Source organism: Echiichthys vipera (assembly GCF_963691815.1).
Source record: "Echiichthys vipera genome assembly, chromosome: X".
NCBI classification, from domain to species: domain Eukaryota; kingdom Metazoa; phylum Chordata; class Actinopteri; order Perciformes; family Trachinidae; genus Echiichthys; species Echiichthys vipera.
The window spans coordinates 33,198,754-33,212,693 of NC_139825.1; the positions used below are offsets into that span (position 1 = coordinate 33,198,754).

A 13,940-nucleotide genomic window follows, 5' to 3' on the forward strand; every position below is an offset into this window, starting at 1 on the left:
AAGCATGCACCAGGATCTGTGTTTTCTTGAAACACATGTAATATGGATTAATCTCATCATGTACAGCAGTGTTTCTGTATTATACAATTCAACAAAGTAGAAAAGGTATTTTCACAAGTTTACATTTTCTGCTGCATTATTGGGCTACATTAAAGCATCTAGGGAGGATCACAGTCAGTATACATGAAGTAAGGATGCCTTTAAAGAGTTATAAGATCTCAGGCAGTACGTAGTGGTTACAAGTTAAAATGCTCTAGTGGTATCTGGTCATCCAGGTAGTTTCGGTTACTTTTCAACAGAAGAAACAGCTCCTATACAAACTGATACAGTCTGTGGATGGTAGGGGTGTCACGATTCTCCAAATCAATGATTCAATTACACTTTTGATTTTAAGGTCACAGCGGCTTTGACAGCTACGCCATTGTTAGGCTATTGAATCTTGATTCATTTAAGATTCAAAAGATCGCCTTTAAAAAGATAAGAGGTTTTCCACCCTTCTTTTTACATCTCAGAGACAGAAAACAATGCCATCATTAGCATCTCCACAGTTACATTACATGACGTACACAGTCACAAACGGCTAATGAACACATGAACAACAGGTCAACTTCAATGCTGGCTGCAGACTTCAAGTCTAGTGAGTGAGTGACACCTGCTCCATCACAGAATATCGCGTGAACACACGTCTCATATGTCAGGAGGAAAAGTTTAGTTCAGGTGACATGGGTGTAAAGATGTCGTAGGAACTCGCCTCTGGTGGTTGTGTCTCCGGGGAAAATTGCATGGCAGAACTCACACACGTCAGACTGCAGCGCCACGTCTGACATCAACAACCCGCCAGACTGACTCAGGAAGTCTCCGGCCTGGGAAGGATGGCTGGTCGCAGGCGTCTGACACAAACAGAGATGACAAGACATAGAGTATTTTTTGAGGAAGACATTCGAAAGAACAGATTTGAGAGCCCAAGTACAGACACCTACCTTCATGGTGTGAATCGCCCTGTCGCTGCTACGATGACCTGCGAGCCCCGGATTATTGGAGACGCTGGCAGAGGCTCCTTGACACCTCGTGAAGTCATGACTTAACAAGGGTGGAACCATGTTCTTCGCCCTGTCTTCCTTTCTCTGACGGGGCACATCCACGTAGAGCTTAGACATATCTTGCGCGAGGAGATCAGAAAAAGTCCCCTGATTGACGCCGGGCGGAGCTGCAGGGTTGCGTCCTGTGCCTGTTAGCAGTTGAGGCCTTTCTTGGAGATATACGGGGATTTCTTGGGTACACTGGACAGGGATGGACATCATATCACTCAACTCTCCATTAGCAACAGCGGCACCTGCAGGCAGAGCGTTTCAGATGACTGACATGTTTATGAGAACTGGGACGACAATAGGTTTAACCCTTGTATGGTGTTCGGGTCTGTGGGACCCGTTATCAATTTTATCAAAATAAAACTGATACTAAATTATATTTTTTTCAAACTCAGACTCATTGGCCTTGGCTCATTTTCTGTGACGGACATTGATCAGAACACATTTTCAATGACCACACACTGTACACATTTATATTACATACAGGATGTCCAGGTCCACTGGATCCGGTGCTCATAAAAGTGACTGATATGTGCGATTGTGATTGTGATTGAATTTGAAAGAGAGAGAAGCTTTTGATGTTGAGTCTGACAGTGACTTTGAAGAAGAGTATGAGATTGAGCATCAGCTAGTTCCAAGCAAGCCACATGACCTTTGACCTTTGAGCCTGTCAGCTTGCACATTTATTCACAAATGTGATCTAACAAAGGTAAAGGGTAAATATTAACCATATTTGCTGTTTATATTGCTTGTAATTGGGATAAAGTAAACATCTGTTGAGTGTTTTAACATAAATTGTTTTATTGTGTTGAGTTAAAAACCCCAAAACGCAGTGGGTCGACCTGACTCACAAACACTGGCTGACTCACAAAAACACCACACAATGGTCAATACGGACCTTGCTGTTTCTGCAGAGCTGCTGTGAGTTGTTGTAGCAGAGCTGCCTGTCTCAGGCAAAGTGACCTCAGGCAAAGAAACTGCTGGTACAGTTCACTGTACGCTTCCTCCATCTCACCGGGATCTGCAGCTATTAAAGGAAATAAGATGTATCAGTATTTATAGATGGGTGACATGTTAGTGTGGTTCTGTGAGGCTGTACAGGCGAGAAAGTATTTTCCAGTTCACTTTCTCAATTTTGCCTGTAAGAATCAAATTATTGAGCGGCCCTGCGTTCCCTGTGTGGAAAATGCATTCAATACGTTTCTCCACTCATTTCCTGCTGCACATCAATTGTTAGCGCACACACACACACACACACACACACACACACACACACACACACACACACACACACACACACACACACACACACACACACACACACACACACACACACACACACACACACACACACACACACACACACACACACACACACACACACACACACACACACACACACACACACACACACACACACACACACACACAGGCTTATAGCCAGGATTTTTAAATACTGAACTCCTCCCCCACACACTTTATATTATACACATTTTATACCAGAAACCAAAATGAAAGTCTCCAAAGTTTAATTAGTGGAAAGGTCCACATGAGATGTATCCAGTTAACTGTTCAGATATTCTTAGTGCATATTTTATTTCCCAACAGGTCTAAATGTTTTTTCAAGTCCTTATCGACACCGCTGGGAATACAATTCTTGGAGGCGAAATTCTTAAGCCTCCCTCTATTCAATTGTTGGTAAGTAGTCAACATATTGAGTCACAAATAATACAGGACCAGCTGTAAACTATCCAACATGAGACTGTTTTTATTGCAGAACGCGCACATTGACAGAAAACCTCCTCACCTCAATGTCGGACTGCTCTTGCAAGTGGAGGCAAAAAAACATTTCAAATTCCCAAAATGTGCATTAAAAAAATGTCAGATGCAGTGAATGAAATATGTATTTTATCTTACTCAGCTAACTTTTCAAAAGTCTTAATAAAACCCTCCCGCCTTGGTCTCTTGGTCTTTTTTTCTGGCTCTGTGTGAATTTTAAACCCTCACCTGTAACATACACGACCCTGTCTTCTACACCTGTACCGATTTACTTACCGATTAAAGGCTCATCTGTCGCAGCTCCGAGTTCTCAGGACTCCTCGTCATTTCTTACACTTGTGTTCAGCCTCCACCATTTCCAACAGGCCTCCTGTAATTGTCGAGGAACCAGGAGTCGAGGTAAAGGAGATATGTCACTCTCAATATGTAAATCCACACTCAAACATCACAACAGCACATTTGTGACAGTGAAATACGTGCTCCAAGTGAAGCCTGACCGTATGACAAGTGTGTTTCTCGTCAGGTCACCTAATGGAAAGAATGCTCCCCTTGTGTAACAACACATGAATGTTAAACATAAGGAAGTAGCTCTTGAAAACAGGGAAGTAAAACCGCTTCAGTATAAAAAGGAACCTCGCCATCGATCAGTTAGACTGTTAAATGAGAAGCTCTATTTTGTTACTGTTATTTTTTTAAGATTTTAAAACATTTGTCTGTCACATTGTTCCACAGTGTCACTCCATCTTTAGTGTTAAATGGTTTTAATGAGGAGTGTCAAAAGGAGAGAGAGGGCCAGAACCAAGGTGTTTCCAGGTTTCTGCATTCAGAACAGGCACAAACTGTGGCAACAACATAAACTACGCAGCAATGGTACCTGTGAAAGTCTATACATCTGCACCCCACATGTCAACACTTGTATTGTATTATAACAATTGTATATTAATGCATAAAAGTGAAAGTTAAATATGTGTTAGCAGCAACATTCAAAAGTAAAAGTACTTATGAGCCTAAATGTTATATTATTTTGTTTTATATTACTGAATTTACTATTACTGTGTGTGATTACGGTTGTGTTGTGGATGATGCTTTTCGTAGTTTAATCACTTTCAATGTAGCATATTTTATAAGCTCATTATAAGCAGGCTCTTTAAATACATTCTCAGTTAGTTTTCATATAATTACACATGAAAACATAATGCTCAAGTAAAGTTCAAGTACCTTAAAACCATGCTTATGTACAGTATACTTGATTAAATGTATTAATGTTATTATTAGGGCCCGATCACGACGAAGATGGAATAATAATTATTATTATTATTATCATTATTATTATTTACTTATTGTTATCCATCCATCTTCAACCACTTGTCCCTATTGGGGTCGCGGGGGGCAGGAGCCGAGCAATTTAGAGTCATCAATTAACCGAACACGTGCATGTTTTTGGACTGTAATTGTAATGATTATTATTATTATTAGTAGTAGTAGTAGTATTAGGGCCCGAGCACCGACAAAGTAATTGGAATGACACTGATCAGAAGTGGTGAAATATTTGATATTTTATGGGTCTCAGTCTTGGGCGTGGCAAATTAGCTCAATAGCGCCGCCTTGAATATTACCAAAGTCGAGCCCCTCAATACACTTTCACCTACATGTATGAAAATTGGTAGGCATGTGAAGAACGCAGAAACACACAAAATATCTTCTTGGAGGTATGCCCTAAACACAACAGGAAGTCCGCCATTTTGATTTAAACATGTAATTTTTGTTCATTTTTTGGACGTTTTTTTCAAAAACTTTTGCTATGTGCTTTAACAAACTTGTCCTAGAGATTTAAACGGAATGACTTCAAAGTTGGTCTGTACACCTTCAAGACATGGCCGACGCTAAATTGTGGAGCATTCGCATTTTCATTAATCAGTCTGGCCGTGGCAGGCCCTCAAATTTCGCCCCCATGCTATGAACCAGGAAGGGGTCTTTAACACTTTAACACAATCATGACCATACATTGTCCAATCTGTCCCAAACTTCTCAGGCATGATTAGACTCTCGGCCTGAACACATCTATGAGACAATATTTACTTAAAGTTATAGCGCCCCCTGCTGGTACCAGGAAATTACATATTTTATACTTTGACTGGCTCATCACATCCTCCTCAAAAGTGATGATGAGAGCCTTAAGACGGCAATGATGCTTCATTGTGAACATGGGACGATGGATGTTGTGTAACGGCACAGCTGTGGCGGCACGGCCAATTTCAATTGAACGCCATGATAAAAGACACTGCTGAAACTGCACACCAGGTGTTCAGATCTTTTCCAAACTTAACATTTTTGATAAGAGACCCGCCCACAATTTTGATTGGTAGTCATAGCGGCCCCTACTGGCGACAGGAAGTAACATTTTATATATTTTTATGTTCTTTTCCTAGCCTGTTGAACACATCCACCTGAAATCCTGTCAACACATACTTAACACCTTCATGATGCTTGATCATGTAGCTTTTGGCTTTGCATCAAATTCTGTTGTCGTGGCAACCATCCTTCGCCGTGAAACAGGAAGTGGTTGTAACTTCAACATACATTGTCGAATATGCCCCAAATTTCTCATGATACATAACAGTCCAGGCCTGAACACATCTGCATCTCAATATTTAGTCATAGGCATAGTGCCTTCTACTGGCAACAGGAAAAAATACAAATATCTAAAGATTTACATGAAACCTATATTGTGGGTTCTACAGTTGATGTAGGGAAACATGATGCATGTTTTGTGTATGTTGGGTAATGGCATGGCAGGCATTTTGTCCCGCCCGCCATAAACAGGACGTCGCTCAAACTGTAGCATGAATTGCTCAAACTGCATCACATTTCCCAGAGATAATTAGAGTCGAGGCCTGAGGACAACTACATGCCAATATCGACTAACAGACACAGTGCCATCTACTGGCAACAGGAAATCCGACTTATATGACAAAATGAATCAGATTTACATGAAATTCTCAATAACTAAGGCACACTACTGTGAGTGCCGGCGACTAGCCACCTCCCCGACATGCACCAGGTGCGAGGGCCTGTTCATCGCTACTTGCAGCTTTAATTATTATTATTATTATTATTATTATTATTATTATTATTATTATTATTATTATTATATCTTATCTTTTTAGGAATAAATTATAGTATTGTTTTCCACTTTTAATGTTTTGTGTTTTGATACATGTGTTATTGTTTTAGGGTTTTTTTTTTAGCTGCATTTTATTTTATTAAAGGTGCTATATAAATCAAGTTTATTATTATTAGTATTATAATTAGTATTATTATTATTATAACATGTGTATGTATGTTTGTCATTCACAAGTTTGAGAGCTGGACCAGATATTCAAGCAACAAAGATTAAACTAATTGAGTTGACTTTGTCCAAAACTATATAATCTGCATGTTTACTTTTTACCTCTTCTCACGAAATGATTGTGATTCTGTCTTGATAGATAAAAAAGCTTATATTCTCCAAGAGAAATGTGTCTGAAAACAAAATTATTCCAACTTTATGGGCACACACACACACACACACACACACACACACACACACACACACACACACACACACACACACACACACACACACACACACACACACACACACACACACTCACACACACAGTTACGTTACTGTGTCTGTAATGTGGAAATGAAGAGTCAGACTTAAACTGGTTTTCTCAGTTTAAATGGAAACATGCGGAAATGAAACTTCTTCTTCATCTTAAGTCATGTGAGGAAAGTTTTTCCTGATAATCGTATAAATATGTAAAAACAATTAAATGTACTTACACTTTAAATGGTCGATCATTCCCAACAGGAGGTTCAGACGCGCTTTTACATGGATGTATAAAAAGCAAAGATCCGCATTTTACTACGATGACGTATCGACCCAAACACAAACGAAACAACCAAACTGGAACTTCCCGTTTAGCCGCCTTCAAAATAAAAGTCGCAACATTTCCTAGACATGCAACTAAAGTCTCAACAAAAGAGTCTGAGATTGGAGTTGGTCTCATTAATATGTAACAAGCATCCTATGGACCGTCGGATAAATCACCAAAATACACTAAAATAACCAAAGACAGGATCACTGTTGTCTTAATGCCAATATAGACGGTTAAAAAAAATACTGAGGTCATGAAAATTTAGATCTTGCATATTTTATTTTGTCGATTAAATCAGTTCAGTTGTATTTTTGTAAATTTGATTTCCTCTCATGAAGGTCTACCTTCTGTTTCAAAGCCTCCTCCACACTGAGGAAAAAGTATGTTTGGGAACTGTCTGTTTGTTTGGTAGGCTACTTATCATTATTGGTTTTTTTTTAATCTAGACATAATCTTATACTCTTTAAAATCCATGTGTAAATTTAAACTGTAGAAAGTAAGAAGGTACGGTTGAAGTTGATGGATGGTAAGAACGTAGCCTAAACTGCCCCCCAGGTCCATAAAAACCCCAAATACCTGAAACTTCTCCACAGTGGTTGGTACATTTACGGTCTTTTGTTTTACGTGTTGGTTATGAGCCAAAATATATGGGAAAAGTAAAGTTTTGACCTGATGTTGGCACTAAATTAAGGGGTCACTTGAGTCAGTGTGCCAACAAGGGATCAAGTCCTCATCAATAACAATTTTAGTTACCCATCATATATACAAAAACAAATGCATGCAAAAATAGCCATGTCCTGTTGTTCACACCCTGACTTGAGTCGATACATCCTGAGGGACGTGTGCACCAAATTTCATGGTAATCCATTAAATATTTTTTGAGATAATTCACTCAAAGCCACCGGAGCCGCTGTGACAAGAGCTCGCCATGAAAATACTCATTCATGTTAAGTCCTGTTTCCCAAAGGGGGCTTGCACCGTGTGTGTGTGTGTGTGTGTGTGTGTGTGTGTGTGTGTGTGTGTGTGTGTGTCTGTTTGTGTGTGTTTGTGTGTGGTTGTTTGTGAGTGTGTGTGTGTGTGTGTGTGTGTGTGTATGTGTGTGTGTGTGTGTGTGTGTATGTGTGTGTGTGGCATTCTGGGTATTTAGTCATGTGTTGACTGTAGCTGATATTCATTTAAAAATACACCAACATTAAGTCAGCAGCGTCCTGTGGGGGGCAGGCTGACTTTAATGTCATCCATCCACTTAGGAGCAGCAGCATCAGATGGTTATGTAACTGTGTGTGTGTGTGTGTGTGTGTGTGTGTGTGTGTGTGTGTGTGTGTGTGTGTGTGTGTGTGTGTGTGTGTGTGTGTGTGTGTGTTGTTGCATTAAACATAAAGCATGTGTTACAATAAATAGTTATAATAAAGGCAATCATTTAATGTAATAAATAAATAATTTAATTCATGTTAAAATACAAATAAATATGTTGACAAAGTGTAAAGTTGATAAGGAACAATGAGTTAAAAGTGTATTGGTCCCTATTTAACATTTTCCATTGTGGAACTAATGTCCGTTACCTTGTTTACCTGCGGTGCATTTTCACATTAACAAGGAAAACGAGCAGATGTTGCACGAGGCGGAAGAATCTCAAGAATTAATTCTCATTCATAGCAAGTGGCCAATGAGGTATTTACTTTAATCTGTAAGAATCTGAAATGTATCATTATGTATGTATATATATGTGTGTGTGTGTGTGTGTTTATTGTATAGTTATCACGCCGTATGGCAGAACGCCTGAGAATAAACGTCTGTTTCAAGAACGACCTGTCTGTTTTGTCTCTGTCTGTTTTGAGAGAGCTACATGTGTTTGTGTGTGTAAGTGTGATAGAGAGAGGCAGCTTTTGTCCCTCTGATACTGAGTTGTGTCTTGTCAAGTTGCTTGTTCTCAAGAGAATCAATTTGTGTCATTGTTTTATTTTTGGCTGAAAAACCGCTGCAATTACTTCCTTTCTTATTATCATCTTGTTATGTTGTTGATGTAAAAAAAAGCAGACATGTTCTCATTATTATATGTGAGAACTCTGGCCGTATTAATTGGTTTTTAAGTTTCACGGTGAGAACAGGGGCCTTTTCTCACAGCGTGTTGCAGAGTCAGCAGGAAGGTCAGCGATTGCTATGGGAAGAGATGAGATATTTTACTATGTTTACTAAATATATCAACATGACAACCATTACTGTTCAACCACACGTTAAAGGACTCGGCTCTGAGGACTGCCCTCAGAGTATGTTAGGACACACTGGTGCTAACTGAACTATATGCTCGTATAAACTATATTTCCTTTTTATTATAACTTGATTCTTGATTCTTGTCCTTGTATCACAAGTTTTTCTAACAGTTGTTGTATGATCTGCTTGCTGATCTGGTGACAGTGACAGAGTCATTTTGTTGTATAAATCAATTACCAGCAACATACTTACAGGTTTCTACTGATACTTAAATGTTGTGTGTAAGAAAACAAAACTATGGGCAACAAGAGAATGACACCTGGGTATTTTAGATTCATGTAGATGTATCGTTCATCTTTAACCTAAATAAAGGTAATAATAATAATAATAACGTAATAAAGTGCACCCGTCCCTTTTACTCATAAATGAAAAGCATCAACGAGGCAATAACATCATGTGTTTGTCACTGGAGCTAAATTGGGACCAAACATAAAAGTGGATCAGAAAACTTCACAATTATCATCGCAAAAATAATTCACACAGCAGTGTTGTTGCAATACCTTTAGAAAAAAGTAAAAAATAAAATAAAATAAAGAATAAACCTTTAATTTTGGAGTTGTTATTTCATTATTTGATTTCTTTGAGATCAGCACTTTTACAGACACGTGCTCAGTCAGAAACACATGAAAGGGACATGATCACACCGGCGGTCCTTGTTCCAGAGCTAAAATGGAAATGAAGGGGATGTCTCAGGTCTGCGGTGTCCTGGAGAAACTCTTGAAATAATAAAACACAGAGTCCTTTACGACATCTGCAACAGTGAAAAGACAACCTGATGAACTGATACACAGAGGCGTTGGGGGAGGGGGAACAAATAGAGTACAGAAAGAAATGGAAATGATTTAAGAAACGCTGTATTATTTACATGATCATATATCATGTATCATATATTCATTTTTAACTTGATATCAGTATTTCATTTATTGCAACACCTGATAACAGTTTTGTACCCATTATAAATGATTCCTCCTTGGCAAAAAAAGGTTGGAGCAGCTAAAAAATGCATCGTACAAAAGTAAATAACCCTAATACTCTGTCTTTACACTGTGTGAAAGCCTTTATTAAAAGTCCTATTTTTAACAGCTCCTCATGTTCCCAAGGACATGTGCGATGCTTCACACTTCCACAGCTCTTCATGAGATGTCCAACACTGTTCAGGAGATGCTACTTATTGTAGTGGTTGTAAATCTGGTTTACAATACACAGTACAGTTAAAGAGACTTCATCTACAGTGTAGTCTGTCTCACCCGATGTACAGCGCTAAAATAAAGATGTCAGGCCCCTTCCACTATTTCCACTGTCTATTGGAAAAAGCCCAAGACCATTGTGAAATAAGCCGAGGCATTTTTCCACCTATCCCATACGGATAAGCCGGAGTGTGTGTGGTGTGTGGAGTATTGTCTGGCAATGCAGTTCAGACTGTGATTGTTGATTGATGCATTTATTCATCTGTGCGGTACCTTACACACAGCTTGCACTAGTTGCTGGTTTGCACCATGTTTTTGCTCTGACCTTGAACCCTTCCCTTCATACAGACCCGTGGTATGTATACACACACACACACACACACACACACACGCGCACACACACACACACACACACACACACACACACACACACACACACACACACACACACACACACACACACACACACACACACACACACACACACACAGTCCAACAAGCCCCTCCTTTGCACTTGATCCCTGTGTGTGTGTGTGTGTGTGTGTGGGGGGGGGGGGGGGGGGGGTTTGCTGTGAATAACTTCCAGGCACGCTGCCAGGACCTGTCATCTGCCAGTGCAACTAGCTATCTATCCATCCTGTCAATCTTGTTTTATAATTGTAACATTCTCATATTCTCCGGCTGAGCAGAGTTACTTAGTAACACACACACACACACACACACACACACACACACACACACACACACACACACACACACACACACACACACACACACACACACACACACACACACACACACACACACACACACACACACACACACACTCACACTCACACGTACACACACACACACAAACTGTTCTTCTCCGGCAGCATCTCCATATCTTCTTGATAAAGTTTTTAAAAGTGCAGTTATATAGTTTATGGTTTGTAAAATAAAACAGTCCGTGAACTGTTTGCATTCACTGTTTCAGTCTTTTCCCGTTGTCTGTGTAGTTTGATGCACTTTTTTTCTAGTTTTATAAATAAAAAGATTGACTCAAGGCTTATAAAATAAATGAGCCTTAAAGTCCTTGTGTATGTTGCGCACGAAATGCAAGAGAAAGGTGTTTTTTTCAGCCAAACACAAGAAGCAACAACATAAAAAGCAATTCAAACTATTTCAGCTAAAGAGCCAAACTCTGAAGTCTTCGCTTGTAATCGTTTTCCAAACTCCAATAATCATAATTTCAGGGGTTATCCGCCCTTGAAGTTCAACGCTAAAATGCCATTTAATAAATTAAATACCCAACGACACAAGCAAGACATTAAACGTCCACCAAACAAATAGGTTTCCACCATCCCTTCCTTTACACACTTCAGAATGATAATTCAGCCCGCTTACCATTCACTTATCAATTTAATCCTGCAGAGATTAAGATCTTAAGACAGTGATGTTGGGCGTACAGTTATCAGAGGGACAGCATGAGCAATGACGTCTGCAAACTCATTTATCACCGGACTCCCTTAGTAAGAAAGAATAGATCCGATTACAGAGGTTTCTAGGGGATCAACAATGGTCTGCTATAAATACACACAGAGGGTTTTCCACACTCAACAGCACACCCACATGCAAGAACTGGTGCACAGACACACAGTACGTGTACAGATGAATGTGTGTTTGGATGAACACGGGAGACTCCGTGGTCATCACTGGAATAGAAATTAGCATGTCAATTTGTTTATTTTTGTCTTTCTGAAGAATAGTGATGGCTTCAGCATTGTGGTAAGATGCAGAACAGTGCAGAGGGAATCACAGGAGCCCCCGCAGAGCGCTTAACGGCATCGCAAAGTTATTTACAGCTCAATCCATCAATCAACGACAGGTGCAGCATCCTCACAAACAACCCTATTAGCTTTCCTCCTGCTGGAACAATATCCTCTACAGAGAACTGCTCCAGCTGCTCTCTCTCTCTCTCTCTCTCTCTCTCACACACACACACACACACACACACGCGCACACACACACACACACACACACACACAAACATACTCACACGCACACACACACACGTCTTTGTTGCAGGCCAATATGTACACATCTGATGACTTAATTGCTCAATTCTTTGAAATTATGCAAAAGAAAAAGAATGAAAATGATAATGTTGGTTGGTGAGTTTTATTGTTGTTATGTTCGTATATTCGTGTTTATATGACAGCAGGTTTTAACACTGTGGTAGAACAAGTGAAGGTCAGACATTACACTTCTTTACAGTTTTTCTCAATTGCTAAAACACTAAACCCTGTTGTCTGAACCAATTTCTCTGTTGCCTGAACCCACTGATTGAATCAATCACTCTTTTTGCAAAACCATGAGCACTTTTCACCTGTTTAGACACAACTTACCAACACATTTTCATTGTGATGCACCTGTGCTGCATAATGGTAAGCACAGGTGGCAAAAGTCAAACACAATTAAAGCACGGTTGTCACTACTTGAACACAACAACTCAAAATTGATCACACTTGTGGCGAATGATGTGAGGGAATATATAAAGCCAGTTCAGAGAGCACTGATTTGTGAGGCACTACAATGGACAGAAATCTGACGGAAGAGTTCGTGTGAGAGGAGGTCGAGGAGGTCGAGATGATCAAGGTGGTCAGCGAAGACAAAGAACAGTAATATCTGATGAAATCCGAGCTACTGTGATTGACCATGTTCTTGTCCATGGTACGAGCATGAGGGAGGCCGGACAAAGGGTACAACCAAACATCGCTAGATTCACTGTGTCCACCATAATCCGAAGATTTAGAGAAGAGAACAGGTAATTATCTTTTTTGACATTATAGTAAAGTATGTAAATGTTGAGAGCAAATTACTGTATGACATATTACAGTATTTACTGTACCACAGTATACTGTAAGTAAAAATATATGTTTCAGTACATCACTGTGCCAATGTACTGTAGTATTGTAATGGAGGGTTAGTCTAACTGTCTGTAGGCCTTGTTTTCCATGTATATTTTTTGTAACTGCATGTTCTCGTTTTGTAGAATTGAAAGACTGTCACATGGGGGTGGGAGGACAGGTGGCGCATGTACACAAGTGGCAAATGCATACGATTTCTGTTTGTTTTGTACAAGTGCTGCGTGTAAATGCATAAGATTTCTGTTTTTTGTCTTTGTGTAAAGTGCTAAATGCACAGGTTTTTTGTTTTGCAACATGCATTCAGCTTCATGTCCTGAGCATTGTGTTTTCTATTTTTCTATGTAGAGTTTAGTGGCTGCTCAGTAGTGTTTTTAATTTTGATTGACTTGGGGCACGATTTGACAACAAAGTTCAGTTTTGGGCACAGATTGAACTGTTTTGAGGTGAAAGTTTGGTTTTGCAAGAAGAGTCTGAGGTTTTGTGAACGTAGCTTGAAAATTGGGGTTTGTGTTCACAGTTTAGAGAAAGGGAGAGAAGCTTTAGAGAAATGTGTCTTAGCAATCAAGAAAAACTGCAATAAGTAAAAGTTGGTAAGCATGATGAGCAAAATATACACAAACTATCAAAAGTAAAAGTTCTTATTTTGCGTTATATTATCGTGCAGTATGGTCAGTAGTTGGTCGGTCGACCACTTTAGTCCGTATTGTAATTTCAGAACAGCTTTTGGATGATTTGCCAGACTTTTTTTTTACACATTTGTCGTCTTCAGAGGAAGAATTTAAT

At 39.5% G+C, this 13,940-nt stretch overlaps 1 protein-coding gene across 1 annotated transcript; it reads right to left on the reverse strand.

Moving 5' to 3' along the window:
* LOC310965324 (uncharacterized protein) lies at nucleotides 1–6,789 on the reverse strand. Its single transcript, XM_083938848.1, has 5 exons — nucleotides 6,696–6,789; nucleotides 3,144–3,237; nucleotides 1,987–2,115; nucleotides 981–1,333; nucleotides 1–890 (listed from the first exon to the last, which is right to left on the reverse strand). The coding sequence occupies exons 3-5, from the start codon at nucleotides 2,096–2,098 to the stop codon at nucleotides 714–716; spliced, it is 642 nt and encodes a 213-aa protein (XP_083794974.1). The 5' UTR covers nucleotides 2,099–2,115; nucleotides 3,144–3,237; nucleotides 6,696–6,789; the 3' UTR covers nucleotides 1–713.
* Nucleotides 6,790–13,940: the final 7,151 nt, after the last annotated feature.

Coding starts and splice junctions, on each gene's coding strand:
- LOC310965324 (XM_083938848.1), bottom strand. CDS start 2,098: ATGGAGGAAGCGTACAGTGAACTGTACCAGCAGTTTCTTTGCCTGAGG. Junction 1,334..1,986: donor AGCTCTGCAGAAACAGCAAG/GTCCGTATTGAC, acceptor CTCTGCCTGCAG/GTGCCGCTGTTGCTAATGGA. Junction 891..980: donor GGGCGATTCACACCATGAAG/GTAGGTGTCTGT, acceptor TGTTTGTGTCAG/ACGCCTGCGACCAGCCATCC.